Below are 21,858 nucleotides of genomic sequence, written 5' to 3' on the forward strand. Positions count from 1 at the left end.
GATGGGCAGAATACTATATAGTTTTCTTTTCAGCAGTTCTTTTTTAAAATTATGTAACGGCTTGCTTATCATTGAAATTTTAAGAAACAATAATGAAAACAAAGGTTACCTCTAATCAGTAACCAAAGATAACCTTTTGTGGTAGTACCCGTCATTAAGAAAGGTCTTAGCGGTCATTCAGGTTGCAGAATTCTGGTCAACCAATGGGCTATATCTATTACTTCTTTAAATTAAGAAAAAGTTTAGCATCTTTATTTTAGTGACTGAATTACCATGGTACAATTGAGAGTTTGGTTAAGTTCATTATTTTAGTGTACATTCTGATTTTCTTTTAATATCTAAGGTAGCTGCTTCAGCTGATGAAAATTTTAGCCCATTTGATTAAATACTAACACAAAATTTAGTTGAAGTTGCTATTACTGTTTTCTTACTATCATTTAGGCATTCCTCAGAACATGAAGCAAAAAAGTAACCTTAGAGGCTATCTGGTTCACCTTATTTTACAAATGAGGAAACTTTTCTTCCAAGTTTTTTTTTTTTCAGTGATTTATTACTTTAGATTTTCTTTGGTTAAGCTTGATTGCAGTTCTCTTTGCTTCTGGTCAAACTCTTGTTTTTCCATCTCTCAGCCATTGGTACAAAGAAAAAGGAGACTGAAGAGAGGAGATAGCATGTGCCAGCGAAGTAGAAGGAGCCGGTGTATGTCTGGGTATGATCATATAAACAACCTAGAAGGAAGGTATGGTTTCTGTTAGTGAAGCACATCAGCCAAGAACCTGCTCCTTGAAGGAAGAAGTCTCCTATACTCAGCAGTCTGTGTTGTGACCCATCAGAACATTAGTCAGTCCATGTACCTGTCTTACTTTCTATTGATAAAGTTTAATCACTTATTCCTTAGTAGGAAATTGAACCTGAGGGGACCCAAAACTTACCTCTGACCTTTTAATGGAAATTGGAGAAAATTAGGGACACATGCCTTTTCATGATGAATCCTTACTAGAAGGCCACTTTTATTTAAAAAATAAAAATCATGAATTACTACGACAGAAAGTCCTCATTTAACATTGTTGATAGGTTCTTAGAAACTTACGACTTCAAGTGAGACATTATAAACAAAACAAATTTTCCCACAGGCTGATTGATATAAACAAGAGTTAAGTTCTTGGCCTATCATTCTATTCATTTGTTCATTTATTTTCCATCATGCTTATTCCAGTTCAGGATCTTGGGTGACTAGAGCCTTTCTAGGCAGCTCAGGGTGCAATATGGGACCCAGTCTTGGACAGGATGCCCTTCCATCACCAGGCACACTCTGACACACTCACTCAGGGACAATTTAGACACACTAGTGAACCTAACATGTCTTTGTGGAAGGAAACTGGAGTACAGAAGCCGACGCAAGTGTGGGGAGAACTCCAGACTCCACACAGACAATGGCCCCAGCCTGAAATTGATTTTTTTTTCTCCTCATCAGCATTATAATTTGAGGACCTGCTGTATTTTCTAGGGGGAAAAAAAAAAAAACAGTTGATTACTACCTTTTTTCTTCACTGAATAAACATTTGAGTAACTTAATGTTCCTAGCAATATGCTAAGTTTTGAGGACATAAGGATGAGCTAAGATAGTCATGACCTCTTATCCTTGCAGATCTCACAGTTGATTATGGAGGTAGGTTTTAAAAATGTTAATTACACATGTGTTATGGACTATGAAGGGAATGTGTTTAGGAGGGAATGTGTTAAGTAGTATGTGAGAAGGAACTGACAACTTGGTAAGTGGGCTAAACAAGAACTGTTAGACCCCCTATAAGCAAAATGTTTTTTTTAAAAGCAAGAATGGGGCAGCTGCGCTTCTGCCCACCTGTACCCATGCAGGTGCTGCTCTTCACCATCCTTCTCCCTGGCAACAGCTCCCCTGCCCACTTGTGACTGTGTGGGCGCTTACTTCGCTTGCTTCCTCTCTTTGCAGAGGGGCAGAGGCAGTACTCCTCCCAAGGCTGCCTGCCTGTTGCTATGCAGGTCTCTCTTTAGCAAACTTGTCTCTTTCGAGGCAACTCTTTGTGCTTGCTTGTGACTGTGCAAGAGTCCTTTATTCTCTCCCTTCTTTATAATAAACCTACCGTTTTGGATGTTAAAAAAAAAAAAAAAGCAAAAATGGGAGGGTCCTCAAAATCATTTGGCTAATGGCACCAGAATTTAAGTGAAATGTGCTTTTTAAAAACTGTTGTGGCGGGCCTCACCGGTGGCACAGCAGTTGAGCGCTGGGCTGCGAAGCTGCCCGCAGCCCCTACAACACCGGTTCAATCCCTGGCCGCTGGCAAGGGTCCCACATGGCGCGCAGACCACTCCTGCCGCACACAGCTCCCTTCAGCAGTGTACTTCGGTCCTTCTGCCTGTTCTGCTCCCCTCTGGCTCTGGTGAATTCTCTCACCCTCCCGCGCTTCAGACTGTACCCAGTGCTTGTATAAATAAATAAATCTTTAAAAATAAATAAATAAATAAAAAACTGTTTTGGCAAAGCATATTTACGCAATGTGCCAGCAGTTAAGCATTGTTGCAAAGTCAACCCTCTGAAACAACAAATAGAGTCTCACTATTTTATGAAAAGAGTTTTGATCGTATAAACTTTCTGAAAAATTCTCAGGACCTTGGAGTACCAGCTGACAACACTTTGAGAATCTCTGTTCTAGAGTGTTGTATGCATGTTACGTTTGTAGTTGCAAATCACACTTTTGTAAGTTTTTATATTTAAAGTCATTTAAAAAACCTTTAGAATTTAAGGCTATCTAATCATTTATTTAGAAAAATTTGGTGCTACGTGCCAGTACAGTTCTGGGTACTGAAACAAATAGAAAACATCTTTCCTCCTGGAGCTTACATTGTATCTTTTGATTTTGTTTTATATCTCAGCATGATTTCTCAGTGGATGTGTTGAGTATACCCTTTTCTTCCTGTCTGATTATATATGTTATTGTCTCCTATCCTTTTTGTTCTCATTTGGCTCTAATCGTCTTTAAAACTTTCTTTTTGTTTGTTTCATTAGCTTTATGTTCCCTTAATGTAATGAATGAGTAGAATGTTTTATGACCTCTTAAAATTCAGCTTTGGGAGCAGTGCAGCGAATTGAGCGCAGAGCTGTGAACCTGTACAGAAGCTGTCTGCAGCCTCTGCAGCAAGGGTTCGATTCCCGGCTAGCCAGGGAGAGTCCCACATGGCGCAGCAGACCTCTCCCGTCTTGCCCGCTGCTCCCCTCAGCAGTGTATTTCAGTCAGTATGCCTGTTCTGCTCCCCGCTCTGTCTCTGGTGAATCCTCTCACTCTCCCGCGCCTCTGGCCTATACCTCAGCCAGCGTATTTGGAAAAAAAAAAAAAAAATTCAGCTAACTTTAAGTTGCTTTTTACTCATTACACATCATTTGATCAGTGACCTCAATTAAGTGTTTATTGACGTTAAACAAAAATGAAACCAACTCGGGCAAGTCATGATGTTGATTTTGATTGACCATTTGGTATAGAGAAATAGGTCATCAGTCTCTCAACTCTTCTAGAAATTTCTGGAAAGGAGGGTGGAAAATCTTATCATTCTTGACTTAGACCCATCAGTGTAGCAGATTTACTAGTAAATACATAACCTGTGAATTTTAAGACATAGGAATTAGAAGTAACACTCTGGGAGAGGAATAGGAACTCTTGGACAAGAGGATAGATGGTGCTGCTGAAGGGTAAGAAGGTCATAGCTAAAAATAATGAAAATGGGTTTTTTATAAAACCCCGAGGGACTAAAATAGTTTTAAGAGAAAACTGCTGCTAAATCACTTCACAAATCTGCCTGCTTCAGATTTACCTGAGATACATGTTAGACATACAGATTCTTTGACTTCCTCAAGCATACTTCATGCTCATAACATCCAGTTTTGGTTCTTGAATACAATAAATTATTATACACATTTACTTCTTATATCTTTGACTGTCACCCTTGTTTGGGACAGGCATGTCTAATGTTACTGTGATAATTTAAAACAACTAAAAAGTTGGGGCTCAACTAAAACAATTTTACAAATCAGTTTTCTAACATGCAACAAAAAATGATTATGGAACAATCTTTTGAGCTTGGTATTTATAGGATTCTAAATTCAGTTTTTTAATGTCAACATGTTCAAGTGATTCCATTATTTTATGTTAGGTCATGTTTAAAAGTTAAGCATCCTGTCTAAAAAGCATTCTGTACTTCTGTTATCTCAGGACTTGACTGTTGAGCTGAGTTAAAAGTCTTTTTTGTTAAGATTGGTACTGTAAGTTAAAGCTGGAAATAGCGCTATAAGACCCTTAATTCTTAAGTTCCTTGATGCTAGTTCAAATTAGTGTTTGAGAATCCTGTAAGTGACCTGGCCTGTGTTGAACCAGCTGTTGGGTTGCAACATAGTGGCAGACTCCCAAGGTATACAGTTAGAATGTCTTCCCTTGTCTCTAGGGCCACTAGAGCCACAGACTGCTTATTAGCAGCCCTGTCATTTTAGTTTGGATGGCTGTACAAATATTTTTTTTTCTTTTTTTTCCTTAAAGATTTGCATATTTATGTATACAAGAACCGGCGTACAGGCCAGAGGTGTGGGGGGTGAGAGAATTCACCAAAGACAGAGTGGGGAACAGAACAGTCAGATTGATCGAAATACACTGCTGAGGGGAGCAGCGGGCGAGTCAGGAGAGGTCTGCTGCGCCATGTGAGTTGCTTCCTGGCTGTGGATCAAACTTGTGCTGCAGTGGCTGTGGCAACTTCATAGGTTGCATCTTAACCCCTTGTGCCACCAGGGAGGCCCATTGTACAAATATTTTTTGTATGTGCCATAATGGGAAAATTTGGGGAGACTTGATTTAGTAAATTTAAACGTCAGGATTTTTTAAGATAGGAACTCTCTAGTAATAAGATTTACTGGGAATGCTTTAAATATTGGCTTTGTCCTGTTTTATTAAAAAGATTATGGTTTGTGTTAATGATTTTATAGTTTAAATCTTTGGCCTTGCAAAGGAATATATTTGGAAAGGAAGAACTACCTCCCTCCCCTTTTTAAAACCACAATGGAAAGCTATTTGAAATTCATTTTGGGGCCTTTCTGGTGGCTTAGCGGGTTGAGCTCAGCGCTGTGAAGATGTCCACAGCCTCTGCAGTGTGGGTTTGATCCTGGCCTGCCGGCGAGAATCCCCCAAGGTGCGGCAGACCTCTCCTGTAGTGCCCGCTGCTCCCCTCAGCAGTGTATATTGGTCATCTGCCTGTTGTGCTCCCTGCTCTGTCTCTGGTGAATCCTCTCACCCTCCTGAGCCTCTGGCCTGTACCCCAGCTCTTGTACAAAAGTAAATCTTTAAAAAATATTAATTTTTAATGTTTTTGTAGGTATTTATCAATCATAGGAATACTGAATCAAATTAAGATTCTGTGGGGCTTTGTTGTTTATAGGGAAAATGATCAGTGGGTAACTAACTAATCTGTTATTTTTCTTTGTTGTTGCTTCAGGGTATAGTATATTCCTCAGGATTTAGAGGCCAAAATCTTTGCTTTCCCCTCTCACTTGTGCTCCAGTTAGCCCCAACCTCCAGAAGGGATTTATAGCAGACTAAGAGGTTGAGTTTTGTTTTCCAAATAGAATTTTAGACCTTAAAAGATTCTTAACTGACAGGCTAAAGCCATAGAGGGCATGGTTGGCAAACAAGGATGTAACAGAGATAAGAAATAATCTGTCACTTCATGTTAATGGGACAGAGACAAGCTTAGATAAATTCCCATTTTAGTCATTGTCTTCTCTTATAAAACACAGATAAAGAATAAAGAACCAGTGCAAAGTTACCAGTTTTACTCCATGGCATTTCTGATGAGTTATAAGGTTGACAAATATTAACCAGAGAGAAATGTGCTTCTTCAAGAACTAGTTAACTTATTTTGGAGGATAATTGACTTAAAATTACTTTTGTGAAATATCTGCTTTATTGAAGGGAGGTTCAATATATTTTAAGATCATTTTAATGTCACAGTTAAGAATGACTTCATTTGGGGGGTGGGGGGGCGGGAGGGGAGGGATTGGGGTCAGAACGGGGGGGGGTTTGCAATTGTATGGGGGAATATAAAAATAAAATTTATTATGAAAAAAAAAGAAAATGCATACATTGTGCAAAAATGAAAAATGATGTAAAAATATATAAAAGAAAAGAAACTAAAAAAAAAAAAAAAAGAATGACTTCATTTAAAGGTAAGAAACATGGGTTACAGTACCTAACCAGATTTTCAGTGATGATGTAGAAGAATGCAAATTTGAATTCTCATTTTTAGAGGCTCTATACTATTGTTAGCAGTAAGTCCTGCAGTGTATGTGGCAGAGTAAATGCAATATCATGAACCAGTAGCTGTAGAAAATCACTGAGAAAATAGCTTTTGTTTTCTCTGCGTCCTGCTTAGCAGCTAGCAGAGTGCAGTGCTATTAAGTTGTTTGATACTTACTGAATGAATACTGAGTTATAACCTAGTACTTATTTATGATGTTTTATTGGAGTTTTCAAAAGATACTTCTGGTTGATGTAAATATGTATACTAGCATAATATGCATTTGTCAGTTGGGTGTGGGTGGGGTATGTAAAGGAGAGAGGGGAGCTACTGTCTGTTTTATTTTATTTATTTATTTATTTATTTGTTTGTTTATTGGTGGGACCCTCGCCGGAGGCCGGGGGAACGAACCGGTGCTGCAGAGGCTGCGGGCAGCCTCGCAGCCCAGCGCTCAACCGCTGCGCCACCAGGGGAGGCCCTGTCTGTTTAATTTTTTTAGGCAGCTGTATGGGCCCCTTGCTGGCTGTACCTTTAAGTGAAACTGAAGGTTTCTTTTTTGGGCTTATTAAAATATATGTATACGGCTAACTTGTTTTTCTGTTTCATTTCCATACAGGAAGGAGAAAAATATTGTTCATGTAATTGATGTTACCATTTTTAATGAGTGTTTTGACTGAGGATTATTGTGAAAAGTTTCACTGTTTGCTGGATTCCTAATTTAAAATGATTATAATCTTTTATAGCAATTTCAACTCTTGCAATTGGTAATAACAGATAATAGGTAAGTAAAAACTGAGAATCTCAGATAATCTCTGAAGATCTAAGTTTGATTGGGAATTTACTGTTTATAACCAATAATTCTTTTTAGTTAAAGCTCAAGACAATAATATAATGGGCTATGCTGTTGAGAACTGAGATTTCTTTGATAGTTGCTGTTGGAGTCATCTTAGGAACAAATCTAATGGCCTTTGAAAAAATCTCTCTTTTCAGAGAGGAATCAATCACTTACAGGAGCAAGAACTTTGTAAAGTTTCTCCTTTTAACAAAATGTTTAGCTTTCTAATGTAGTCAGTGAAAGATCAGGATATAGAGAAGGACATTTAATTGAATTTTGTATTGTCATAATCTTGTTTAAAATATTACAACTTCCAGACTAACTCTGCATAAACTTTTCAGCAATAACTTTATCACTTCCTTGGCTTTTTTGTAGAATCACTAAATTTATGATTGCCTAAATAATATTCCCAGACTTAGAGGGTAAAATGTATTATGAACTCTTTGTCCTTACTTATAGTGCCAGAGTATCATGGCCTTTGGAAAAGAAAAGGCTTGTAAATTTTATTTTAACTCATTGACAGAAAAAAATGTATTTTATATCACATATTTATATTACATGGGGGGTATGTATGAAGTAAAAGTTTCACAATAAAGTGGTGCACTCTGTTTTCTAATTTGCTCTATTGTAGTTCTATCCTTTTTTCATTAAAAAAATACTAAGGAAAAAAAAAATATTAAGGAAGCTCATGACCCAACAGATTGAGTTCAACACACACACAATGCATTTTCCTTTTAAGTAATGGTCCTTATAAAACTTACCTTGTCTTCAAATATTGAACTCTTTAAACTTTTGAAATGTATATAAAACCACATAGAGCAGAAGCTCTCTAAACATGTAGTTTTGTTGTTTACCTTCATCATTTGAGTTAGGTATTCTGTGTCCTGGTACTTACTACCTCCCTACGCTTGTGGCCTAATAGGCTTGAGAAGTTCTGAGGCATCATGGGGTCTGCCAGTGAACTAGGATCAAGAGTGAAAAAAAAGTGTCAGCAAACTGTATTTGAGCTCTCTTTTCTGAATCGTGTAAAACTAAGCCCTGGCCACAGAGGATCTCTGCTAGGGCACCTATGGTATTATGTCTCCTTGTACCATTTCCTATATAACAATCCTGGGCTTGGCTTTTTTATATGTAGTATAGGCTGAGTTAGACCATGGGAAAAGTTGTATTCGTAAGTACAAATAGAGAGTTGGTTGTATATTTGTATAAATTTTTCCTTTAAAATGGGTATGCCTAACGGAATCTCAGATAACGGTGAGTTTTTCCCCTAACAGTAATAATTTTTATCATCCCATGTTTATATACTTTTTCTTTTGCTATTTGCCTTTTCAAAGTGTTAAGTTTATAGAGATGCAAACCTAACATCATTATAAAACTTAATTTTTAAAAAATGATAATGAAGCGAGAGGAGAATTCTTTTCCTTTCTCATTTCAGGACTGAAAGAAATAAAGGAATTTTAGGCTGAATTCCTTTTTTGTGGTTAATTGGAAGTGCTGTGTTAATTTATATAGTCAAAATACATTGAGAACTACAGTGTGTAAAATACCAAAGTTATTTTTGTCAATCTTTTAATGGTCTTGTATTCAGCAAACACATAATGTTCAGTTAAGTAAAAAGGGAATGGAAAACATTGCTTCAACTTTAAAACTACCTTAAATAATCAGAACTCCCCCAGTTTTACTATACTTGTGTTTAATGTTTGCCTGTGGTCCCAGATACCCTCTTCACAGATCTTTAGGCCATGTGTCTTCCTACCTTTGATAGAACAGATAGACTGTGAAGGACCTTCATACTTGTTTGAAAATGAGAGATGTAGGGAAGCCCCAGATAGAACAGGACATGTAAGGCTAACCCTGTATGGCCCATCTGAAGAACAAACAGGTCAGGCTTGCTGCTTTCAAGGTCTATAAAAGTGACTCCTATTTAGATGAAAAATGGTAGTGGTTCTTTTTTTAAGTACAGTTCTTTATAAAAATATAAGAGAATATAAAAAAACTCTGAATGGTCTAAGCAACCAGACATTCATACAATCCTTGATCTGAGACTTTCAAGAGAATATAAGATTATGCTGAGGGGCTTCCCTGGTCGTGCAAGGGGTTAAATCTCAGCACTGTGAACCTATCAGCAGCCAGTGTAGCAACGGCAGCCACTGTAGTACGGCAGCCACTGTAGCACGAGTTCGATCCCCACCAGGGAGCTAACCCACATGGCACAGACTTCTCCTATCTCCCACTGCTCCCCTCAGCAGTGCATTTCATTCAGTCTGTCTGTTCTGTTCACCACTCTGTCTCTGGTGAACACACACACACACACACACACACACACACACACACACACACACCCTTTGGCCTATACCCCAGCTCATATATGCTGTATGCATAAATAAATAAATAAAATAAATCTTTTTTTTTTTTTTTTTTTTTTTTAAAGAGCATGCCGAATGCATATCTATTAACCCCCAGGTTCTCATATCTTGGTGATGGAGTCAGAAAGTTGGTACAGGGACAGCATAGATATCTTTGGTTTCTTGTACCCTGATACTGTCATTACATGTTACCATTATTCTTGGATCATTGGTTTCTTTCATTGCTATTGAACATTGCTGAGAATGTGGCTAAGTTGTTACCTGCGACAGGTGGTCCAGAAAGGACAGCCATCCCAGCAAAAAATCCTGCAAGTCCTAAAAACCTGTGTAGTTTGGAATTGCCAGACAGATCAACCTGTAGGGATTAGAATTCAGTGTTAGCTGTATTGAGGTTGAAATTCTTTAGACAAATACTGTCTTAAGTCATCTCAAACGGGTCAGTTGACTTCTGAGGAGATTTAAATGGTCTTTTGCCCTGATACTGTGAAAGATCTGAAGCAAATAGGGATTAGTAACATAACTAGGTGGGCATTGTTTTCAATTTATTAGTAAAAAACACTGGTTTTGGTCCTTTTCCTTTTTTTATCTCTTGGGTGTTTTCTCCTGGATCTTCATTCTCTTCTCTATTAGGAAATGGTATTTATAGTCAGAGCTGATAGTCCTATTCTTGAATACATCTCTGACTGAGTACCAGTCATTGGTTTGAAAGAATTCAAATGTCACAGGTGTTGATTTCAGCTTTGGAAAGCTTCGGTTTTACCTAAACCTTATATCCTGCAGCACTTTTGTTAATATTGCTGTTATTCCCAGGGATTCTGTTCTGGTACATTGGGGACCTAGTTCTGAGACAAACCCATGAGGTTCTCAACTGTAACAACTCAGAAGTATTTGTGAAAGTATTTCATTTCCATGTGAGTCCAGTACTTTTAAGTTAGTTTGGGGTGAAAATAGAGGAGTGTCCCCTTTAAGATAAACAGAACTTCTTAATACAGAGAAATCAAACTAGTCAAAAAGCCCCTTTTTCTCTCAGGGAACTCTTGTCTTACAAGGAGGCAGGAAATACTTGGAACTGAAGGAAAGTAGTGAACACACAGGTCTAACCTGGGAGACTGATAAGTCTCCCTGCAGATTCCTTGTTTGCTTTCATTTCTTTCTGTCCCATGTGAATAATCCTGTCATCATTCCTTCCTTTCCTAGGTAAGATGAATAGCTAGACGGGATGTATCTGTAGGATTTCGGAGGCCTTGGGTATCATTTTTCCTTTGGGGGAAATTATTACTAATTTTTCTTTTTACTAAATGGTTAACAATGTTAAATGAGTGTCTACTTACCAGAACAGGAAGTATCAATGATAGGTAACCACCAGAGAAAATGGCAAAGAAGACAGTGTAGGTCATCAGTAGTGGAAATGTGGTGGCTAACGGAGCAAGCAGGTTAGTGATGCCACAGAGGATGAGGTAAGACTTGTAGTAATGGTACTTTCTGATCCAGTTTTGGTCAGCCACCCATCCGGATATAATTTGACTGACTGTCTCTATGATACCTAGAACAATATTGAATAGGTCTTAGGAAATTGTAATTGTTTTCCTAGCCTGTTTGAAGAAATGTGAATACAGTAAGGCATCTTTTCCTCAGTAATACAATTTCATCCTGAGGTAAAGCTATGTGAGAAAAAAATTTTCACTTGGCTCTGTCACTTACCTATTTATTCCAAGGACTCACCAAGAGCAGGGTAAAACACCCATTTGAAGTTTTTTATGATCATGTTTGGTGAGCTTATACCATCAAACTGGGAACCCTGGTGACAAAGGACCCTGGATTCAGAACTCGGGAGGTCTTCCTTGAAGAGGTTCTACAAGTGAGGAGGTGAGATTTCTAAAAAGACTAGTTGACCCTCAGGTTAGTGTCATGTTGGAAGATTATAGTATGAAAAATTCTTATGTAAAAAACCATACGTATTGAGGCTCTGACAGTTTTGATAATTAAGTCCTCCTCCAAAGATGATTATGCTTAACTTGAAAATAAGGAAGTATGAAATGGGAAATCATAGTTTGAACGTTGGAGCTAGGGTATAATTTGAATAAAATTTAAGAACCACATTTTTCATTCAGTTTCATGATAGAATTCTTATCCTTTATCCTCTTACAAGCTAATGCAGCAGTTAAGTACTAAAAGAGATTTTCACCAAGAGAAGTATGAGCTGCAGTTTTGTACTTTAAATTTTTGTGGTTCAAACATAAATTGTTCTGCCCAAAAGGGGTGGAGGGGATGGGTTTTTGAAAAAAGCATACTATCATTTCTGTGCCTTTTTACAGTTATTCTTAAAATACATATTGAGACCTTGGTCCCAGTGGATAGCCCTAAGTTAGAATTTATACAACCAGGTATTTAGTGGGAAAAAAATTGGTTTAGCTCTGTATCTTTTCCTTGTATACTTAGGCTTATTTGAAACAGACTATCTGGAAATGGGGTGTGATTGCTTTTGTAAGGGCTTAGTAAACAGTGTTTTCAGGAAATTAGCAAGCAGAAAGTTAATGTTGAGTTACTGAGCACTTCCAGATAGTTTTACTACTAGTTCCATTTCATCCCTTTTCATATTTTTAGACTGCATATTTTGTCACTTGAGAAAACCCTTTTCTGGATCATGTTCTTCTGATTTCATAAATTATTTTTCTTACTAAGAGTTCAAGGGGAAAATACTTTGCAAATATTAATAAAACATTATTGAATGCTTGTGAGAGGTCAGATACTCTTCTAAACTCTACAGGCATTACTTGTTTAATACTGACAATCTTACACATTTAGGTAATGATATTCCATATTACAGATGAGGAAATGGAGGTACAGAGAAGGCATGTAACTTCCCCAGGGTCATACAGCTAGGAAATACAGAGCAAGGAACTTGAACCCAAGGAAGTCTATGTCTAAAACCAATCCTTTCAACCACTAGAAATGCTGTCAGAAATTTTTCTATATCTTGATATGGCACTTGGCCACTGAGCATCAGCTTTTAAATCCAGTATTTATCCAGCAGATACTTAATGTCTACTGTATCAGACAGACTCTGCCATATGCAAATGAATAAAACTTGGTTTGGGGGTCCGCTATCAGGGAGAGCCTGTGTGCAGAGTCCAGTGACATATCTGTGCAGAGAAATGCCTGGTGCCTTCCTCCTGAGTGAGAGCCTCCACAAACTTGAATTTCCTGGGGCACCCAAAGTTCTATTTAAGAAGTTGTTTTTCTTCAGCTTTTTAATAACATTTAAATTTTACCTTTGTAAAGCTAAGTTCACTTTTCCTTCTGGGTATAAGATTGAAGTTGACTTTCTTACCAGCTACAGAAACAAGATAGGAGGCTTTCATCACGTCAATCTCTAGTGTTTTGGCTCTGGCGACCAGGTGAAAGGTAGGGATGAAATATGCAAACTGACTGAGGAGAAAAGACCAGGTAAATATGTAGAAGAAAGGATTCTTAAGAAGAGAAGTATCAACGAGTTCTTGTTTACAGCTCCAGAAAGTGACCTTTTTCTTGTAACTTGCTTCATTTGTTTTTAAGAACAATCTTCTGTTCTTATTAGGCCCGTTGTTGAATTCTTCACCATGATCTTGTGAGACCGTTACACTTGTATCTGGTTGCCCAGCCTTCTGCACATTATTGTCCCTGGTGGTGGACTCTATTATCTCACTGCAGTGGGATGTTTCTACCCCACACTCTGCCTCTGGACCACTTGCAGACAGACGGCTGCCTTTGTCTTTAGGATTAGAATTGCTCGCACTTTTGATGTGGATGGGTCTTAAGAGCATACTAGATGGTACCAAATTCAGTATGATAGCTCCAAATAATACAAGGGCACCTAAGAGAGAGAATTTGAAAAGTCATTTCACAGCACTGTTAGATACTTGGCTCAGAAGATGTCCTGCATGAACTAGTCAAAGTGCAGTAATTCCTGAAAACACTATTCTGTTCCCTGAATTTAAGTCTCTTGACTTAATTGTTAGCTGTGCATATTGTGGTGTCTCTGTGAAAACAGCCCTTTGGAGGAGATTGAAAACCAGGAAGCTGTGACAACAGATGGCATGGAAGGAGTGTTATTTGTGCTAAAGGGAAAAAGAATGAAACCAGTTTTTTTGGGGAGTGGATATTTCAAATGTCGGAAAATTATAGTGTATTTTAAGTAGAGATTCTAAATAACCTGACAGGATCTAGATTTAGGTACATATAGCAAATATACAATTAGATGATGGGAATCATTTGGAAACTATCTTAGAACAGGAGACAGTCTCATTCATTAGAGACATTTTAAATTTCCTTGAAAGAAAACAGATGCCAATCTTGCCTTTGAAGCTGAGTAGTTACTTGGTTTCAGCATGTCCTGACCCATCTGTGATTGTGTATGGTTCTAGAAGTAGAATTGACTGTAGGTTCTGTCCTCTTGTCCTACGGATTTGTAGCTGGTCCTGTTCACCTTGAGTTTTTTAATGTAGGAAAGGTTCAACAAAACTGCTATGCAGATAGAAATAGGTATATATAATCACACAATATGCATATATTTTCCCAGTAATATAAAATTTAAATTCAAATGTTTTATGTCTGGTGTAAAGAAGTTGTGGTGTGAATGGTTTTAATCATTGGCAAAAATTTGTAGCTGGCAGTATGTAAAAATTTAACTCTTAAAGAATATGATCCTCTTTACCCACGTATTCCCTTCCATTGTAATAAGTCTGATGGAGGAGGCATTATTTAAGATGCAAACTACTTTTCTTGATAAAGTTTAAAAAATGTTTTACTGGAGGAGAAAGGGAAGACGGAATACTTGCTTCCCAGGAGTACCCCATTTCTGGAAGGGGTCTCCCCAACTGCACAGAACACCATATACCTCAGACATTGAACCCTGTGGTGAACTCTTGAGTTGTTGGTATGGGCTGCAAAGTCTGCAGGTTCAAGGTCTCTTCTGTGTAGTCTTAAGGAAGAGGAGTGTGTTTACTTTAGATATCATGTTCATTTCCTCTCTGACTGTAAATGTCTGCTTTTCCAGTTATCAGAGTTTTAGAGGGCTGAACACTTAATCTTGCAGAGATGTTTCAGAAGTTTAGAACGTCTCACCTGTCCAGTCGTATAGATCTATCAGGAATTTTGTAAAGGGTGCTAATAGAAATGTCAGTCCCATCCCCGAACGGGCAATAGCTGTAGAAAGACCCAACCGTTTTTTGAAGTATTTGGTAGTTACCACAGCAGCTACTTGGTATAAGAAAGCAGAACCCAAACCTAAAAGAAAAACAACAGCTTGGAATCACATTCATGTTAAGTGACTTGGTAACAGAGGATATATTCTCCGATACCAAAATAACTATGACTAGGCCTTTTGGACCCATGGACAGTTAAAAGGGAGGGTCCCTAGTTCCATCTTTCATAGTCTTGTTTTTACAATGGACTTACCAGGTAAAAATCCCATGGTCACACAAAGAAAGGGAATGCTTGTGGCCCAGCTGCTGATCAAGTATCCACCAGCAACAAGGAGTGCCCCAAGAATGGAGGTGGTTTTTTCTCCAATTATGTCACAAATAATGGCAACCAGGGGGCCTTGGGAAAAGAAAGAATGGTAAACACTATGCAGATGTGCTTCGCACCCCTTGTCTGCTGATTTGCAATCTAAGTCAGCAAGGTTGGAAAATCGGACTCTACTCTGGAGTATTGTGTAGCTTCAAAAAGTGAGCTGGGTTTCTTAACATTCCCATCCCATACTACTTTGCTTTTTGGAAGAGTTTTTATTTTTTAAGAAAGAACAGGATTGTAAACAATCAGGTTTGGAGGAGAAACTTACTGAACATACATAATAAAACCTCCACAAAATGAGATTGCATCTGGCGGCCTATGACTAGACCAAGTTTACATCATTAATCTGCTCCTCTGCCATGTTATTGCTACAAATAAAACTAGAGGAGGAAGAATTGGTTCTCTATTATGTCTTGAGTTTGCTTAGATGAGTAGAGCAGAACTTCATGGTCTGACTTTCCAGAGAAGCTGACTCATTGAACAGATACTAAGGCACTGTGAAAAGAAACAAGACAAAAAATTGTGTCATGTAATTAAATACTTGAAATCTTCAACTTTCTCTGAACCCTAATTTTTCCCATTTACCAAGTCAGTTGGGAGCTTTATGTATTACTATTACTAAATGAACCTGAGTGTTAGCAATACTTCAGTCTGAAGTGATTGGCAGGTGAGTCTTCTTGGAATTGCCCATTGTCACCGTGATCCTTCGCCGTGGACCGCACTTACTGACTCATGTATACCTGCAGAAAAACGGAGTGATGACATGATGGAGCCAATCCAGCCAATTTGCTCTGAGGTGCTGTCAAACTCTTCTTGAAAAACCACAAAGAAAATTGCAAAAGTCTTGGTGAGCCCCATCACAATCACATTTACCTAAATCAAAGCAGACCAGAGAGGCAGTGAGTGAACTATTGTAGAGGAGGTTGTAGTTGCTTGAGGTTATGAATCTGCACCCCCCCACTCCCCACCCCCCCTCCCCCCCACGCACACTAGTATTTGCCAGTTTGGTGGCTCCTGCTTATACATTTTAGGAGGTGGCTGTCACTTTAGAGTGTCTAGGCACTTTATATGAAAGTGTCTCATTTAATCCTCATTTGAAGGCTACAGGATAGGTATTAGAGGTCAGGAAATTGAGGCTTAGATTAAAAGTTGCTGAAGATGGAGTGCTGAAATCTGAACCTGGAGAGATTTACTCCAGACCCTCTCTCTCAACCGCCCTCTTAGAATATCATCTGTTAAAGAAGCTAACTCCAGTTACTTTGTGAAAGACAGTATTGTCCAAAATATAACTAATTATTCCTGTCAATTTTTAGGGTAGCTATGCTTTAACTCTGCTAATAAGCTGTACTCTGCTCTTTTACTTGATGTATTACTAGGGAGAATGTGTACTTTATCCGAATTGGAAAACTCTGAAAGCAAGAGGAAAACCTAATTTATGCCAGCATGTAAGGGAGGGTGAACCAGGATGTGTGGTCACCTTATGAATGAATCATGTGCCCCATCCTTTTCTTGGTTCCCACCCTTCCCTCCTTGCCTAGGTGATCTTCCCTTCCACTAGGCGGAGCATTCCATTGAGGTCACGTTTTCTTTCTATGGAGCCCTGATGTTTGTTAATTGAAATTCTGATTGGCCTGTAGTAGCTGTGCCTCCTCTCTTCCTTTTTTGCTTACCAACCAAACATCTTCTGCAGGGCTTGGAGGGAGAGCAGGACAAGAAACCTAGGCAGAGTCTTCAGTCATTCAGAGCCCAGGCACCACATGTACTCTTTCTGTCTCCAGGGGACTCCCTGCCTTCAGGGAGTTTTCCTTCCCCTTTCTTCAGTAGCCTTCGTTTTTCAAGGTTGCTTTCTCTACTTTCAACTTGGCCGTGCATTGTTGCTTAAGAACCACAGAACCCTGGGTCTTCTTTTACTTATCCTGCTTTCATTGTCCAACTGGTAAACATTTCCCCCCCTGCACTCATCTCAGTTTATACCTGCCCCATAGATAATTCACTCTCAAGGGCAAACTACTCTGCAGAAATTACACTTCTTTTGAAAAGAGGTAGAGGCTTATGGGACTAATGAAGATCAACTGAGAAGGTTTTGGTAAAATTCTTAATGTAATTTTGTTATCTTGTGTAAATACTACTTTCTCACAAGCTTCAGACTCCTTTTTATGACTAATATATCTTTCTAGCTTCAGTCCACTCAAACAAACCAAAACACATCTTTCCCTTCTCTTTTCCTTTCTCTTGATTGGTATTGTCTACCTGCTGAATCAAAAACCTTCCTCCACTTAGGCTCCTTCCCTCAGCCTTAAATAATCAAGACCTCCCCTGTTGAAAACCCCATCACCAGGTTCTTCAGACTAGTACCATTTTTTATCTGGAGTAAGGGACTAAGGATTAGTAGTGATGCTCTGAGGTTACAGAAGTTGGGGGTGGTAAGGAGGTATTCTCTTAATACATTTTCCCATTCTGAGTTGATAGAAAATAACGAAACGTTCCTTATTTAGAGTGAACAGCGCTCTGTGGGCTGTGTGCACACCAGGGCTGTATATTCAAAAGTGATAAAGGCATTTATCAGATGCTCATTCAGGTAATTTTTAGCCATAACTTTCCTCAGTGTGTTTCTCTGGAAATGAGAGGGTGATACAGATCTCACACAACCCAAACTGTCCCTCAGTTCAGAATTCACACAGTGGTAAGTATATACTCTCAAGAGCAGGGAACACACAGTGAAGCATCATTCTGTAAAATTATCCTTTTTCTGTAAACACGGTTTCTGTGCTGGTCATGATGCCGATCTTGATGTTCTTAGCTACCTGAATTTGGCTAATTTGGTCCCCCTAGTTCAGAGCCTTTCCTTCCTGGTTTGTCCTTGATGTCTGCGCATAGTAGCAGTGAATGAATACGATCTTGTCTGTAATAACTGGGTCTGCGTCGTTCATCTTATATCAAGAAGGCCAAGGACTTAGCTTTTTCATCTGCTTTGTCTCCTCTCCATTTTAGCCTTTCCAATTTTGTGTTTTGATTCCAAGATGCTGAAATTCCCAAGGCCTGGATTTTCCCTAGTTAATTAAGCACACTGGATAAGCCTGTCATCCCATGCCTTGGCTCACCATTGGGTTTTAGTCCTGGCCACATCAGGCATTATAAATGGACTTACCCCAAAATAAAAGTGCTTAGAAATTCTGCCACCAATCAGATCCAGTTCCCTTATTTACTTTTTGCCTTTAGCTTTTCTGCCCCCTCCAACTCCTCCCCACCCCTACCCCACACATACACCAAAAAAGAATTCCTGTACTAGATAACTCTAATTAGAATATTGTCTTGGGAAAGGAGATTGGATCAGGTATAGGAGCCTTTTTGCATACAGAACCTTAGTTCTTCCCTACCTTCACAGACAAACTAAAGAAGTCTGTTATTTCTACCTCTCATCCCAGCACTCCATGGTACTGATAAAGAGATTTCCTTGTTGCTAAACTGTAGCCATTATCATTTCTACCATATCCGACCTCAGCGGCATATGCCCCACACTTCTTCCTGAACATTCCTACCACAGCTTCAGTGATGATACATTTCTGGGTTGCTCTGGCTGCTGTTTCCTCTGTGGACTGCTTTGAACATCTCCTAGACATTGATTCTCCTCAGGGTTCTGTTCTTCTTGTTCTCCCTCTGGTGGTTTCATCCACCAGGGCAAACACATACAGGGCCATTACAAGTTTCAGTATGCAGGTCCTGTGCTCCAGAGGCATATGGCCTATTCCGAAAACACTGCTTTTGTCATGAGTCTCTCAGACTCGGTGAGAGAATAGCATGCTTCTTCATCTACCTTGTCCAAGCCAACAACTGAAGACTCCTTGACTCCCTCTCTCTGACACCATTACTCTCCAAGTCATAGGCCCACCTTTTCCCTATCATCTGTATTTTCTCTCTGTCCCTGTTGCTACTGCCTTAATTTTCTAACCTGGATTATTGCAACATTCCTTCAATGCATCTTAGTGCTTCTAGTCCTTTCCCCTACCAACCCATTGTTCACTTTGCAGCCAGAGCTACTTTCCTGAAATACATATTTATCCCATTACCCCTGCATAATTTTTCTCTTTAGTTCCTTTTAGCCTCAAGGTAAAACCCAGTGCTCTTAACATGTCCTCCAAAGTCCCTGCCTATCCCCCTATCTTTTATCACCTTATTTGTTGATTCCTGAGTGTGTCCATTAATCATGTTTATCCTTCCATCCACTAGTAGGTATATATTGAGTCTCTACTATATTAAAGTAGTGAACATAGATTGGTGAGCAAATAGACATGGTCCTTACCCTCATGGAACACTCAGTGAGACAGAATACAAAAACAATGTGTAAATATATTGCTATAAACTCTGCTAGGTTAGATAGAATGAATCCTTTTTTTTTTTTTCTTTTTTTTTTAAAGTAGGGAACTTCCAAAGAACATTGAGTTACTTGATTTCCTCCCCTTTTCAGGTTGAGGAGCTGAATCTTATTGGGTACATACACTTTAACTCATGCAGAAACAAAAGCATAGTCATCTAAGCACCTGCATTACAACTGTGGGCAATTAGACTCTGGTTTAATTGTTAACATTTTGAGAGCCCAGTGTATTTTTTTTTTTGTACTTTTATAAAGGCACAAAAGGTAGCATAAAACCCCAAAGTGGGATGATGTTTATTAATCTGGTTATAAGACAGTATTTCCTTATCAGCAACAATATTGGTGAAATATCTTTCTATCTCTTGGGGGATAAATTAGGAAAAGTAAGGGTGGTTACAGGGGGGAAAGATGGGAAAACTAGAGATCTTCACTCATAGCCCAGTTGTGCAAATCCTATGATTTGGGGAGGTGGCCCACCTGTAGGAAGGGCTTTTATTAATAGTTAAATTTTTTAGGAGGAAAAAAAAAGTCCATTATTTGGTAGTGAAGCTAATGTTTAACAGATAGTCTTCTAGTTAGTTTTGTGTTACATAAGTCCTATCTGACGACCTTTGCCTCTACTCTTCCCCCTTTTATCACTGGAGGGGAGGCATGGTGCATTCCCATTATCCTGTTTATAAAGAACTTAGTTATCCACATTGTAGACTACAGGATTATTAGTCACCAGGACCTGCCCTTCCCTGTGAGCTTCTTAAGGATGAGCAGGGAGGAGAGCTGGGAGGGAAAGGGTATCTCTCTGAGTATTCTTAGTTAACAACTGATTTGTGGGGGAGGGCCTCCCTGGTGGCCTAGGGGTTAAGTCTCAGTGCTGTCATCACTAGGGCCTGACTTCGATCCCCAGCCAGGGAGCTAAGCACATATGGTACAGCTGACCTCTCCTGTCTTGCCTGCTGCTCCCCTTAGCAGTGTATTTCAGTAAATCCACCTGTTCTCCCCACTCTGTCTCAGATGAAACCTCTCACCCCCCAGACCCCACACGTCTGGCCTACAACCCAATTCTATGCAAAACAAAACAAAAACAAAAACACCAACTCATTTGGGAATATTAAAAAGGAGTTGTGGAGCGGGCTTTTCTGTAGCTTCGTTTGGGGTGTAAGTATGGTGTGATGGGATTCACCAACGTTCTAGAACAACTGCTAATGACTCAGACTCAATGCAGGATCCCAACACTTTCTGGGTAAGAAAAAGAACTTAAAAATGGAGTGCCTATTCTAGTTGCTTATGGCTGAAGGAGAAAAATCAGACTCCAGTTTCAGAAGCCACATCCTCTTTTTCTTTTTTTTTTTTTTAAAGATTTATTTATTTTTATACAAGAGCTGGGTACAGGCCAGAGGTGCAGGAGGGTGAGAGGATTCACCAGAGACAGAGCGGGGAACAGAACAGGCAGACAACCAAAATACACTGCTGAGGGGAGCATTAGGTGTGACAGGAGAGGTCTGCCGCACCATGTGGGATTCTTGCCAGCAGGCCAGGATCAAACCCACACTACTGAGGCTGCGGACAGCTTCACAGCGCTGCACTCAACCCACTGCGCCACCGGGGAGGCCCCACATCCTTCTCTTTTTCCAGACAGAATGAGCCTAGTTCTTGTGTAAGCTATGGATGATGGGGCAATGTGGGAAGTGTATTTGCCAGCAGAATAGAAAGGAAATACCCCCATGTCCTATCAGAAGGTTGCTGCCACCAGTGTTAGGTATATGCTGAGCTGGACTGAGGAACTTGCCCTTCTCGCCTCCCCATAATCACTTTTTAGCACTTAGTAATGATACACCTGTGATGGATGTGTGATTGTCCTGTCAATGGTAGCTGGTGTCTGGAACATTCTGTAGGTTTAAAGCATGGTAGGAGTAGACTGGATGAGAATGCTGCTGCTTTCATTCAAGGGGGATGTTTTCAGTTTTCTCCTAGATTAAGTGTGGGCCACTCATGTTGGCAGTTGTTGGCAGTTCCTGGCCTTGCTCTACCTGCCTTCCCATTCATATGCCAGACATTTCATAAGTGACCTGGCTAGACTGCTCCAGTCTCTTCAGAGAACCTTTCAAGCTATAGGAAAGGGGGAGGTAAATTCTTACCAGGAAGAAATGCAGCACAATCATCCATCCCCAACCTCCATCTGGGGTTCTAGTGTAGTGCGGGCCTTCCCCTCTCTCTGCAGTATGGCACTTCATCTTGTTTAAATGCAGAAAATCCCTGTGAGAAATTCAAGATAAAATTGATTGTTTGACTGATTTAAACTTTTAAACTTTATCTTACTCTGTGGCATAAAACTACTTGCACTGCAATTCTTTTAAAAGCCCCCCCATTTAAAAATAGGTGATTTTCTCTCTTTCCCCCTTCCCCCTGCCAGGAAACAACATTGGGGT

General features: G+C 39.4%; 1 protein-coding gene across 1 annotated transcript; it reads right to left on the reverse strand.

The window, feature by feature from the left end:
- Positions 1–570: 570 nt before the first annotated feature.
- On the reverse strand, positions 571–21,591 carry SLC16A4 (solute carrier family 16 member 4; the record flags this gene model as incomplete). The annotated part of the gene is made up of 8 exons (XM_084243814.1): positions 571–728; positions 9,772–9,865; positions 10,842–11,053; positions 12,842–13,363; positions 14,614–14,775; positions 14,947–15,090; positions 15,804–15,936; positions 21,568–21,591. 8 exons carry the CDS (start codon positions 21,589–21,591, stop codon positions 571–573), a joined length of 1,449 nt encoding a protein of 482 aa, XP_084099940.1.
- Between the last annotated feature and the right edge of the window lie 267 nt (positions 21,592–21,858).

The sequence above is a fragment of the Talpa europaea genome, assembly GCF_964194135.1.
Source record: "Talpa europaea genome assembly, chromosome: 9".
NCBI lineage: Eukaryota > Metazoa > Chordata > Mammalia > Eulipotyphla > Talpidae > Talpa > Talpa europaea.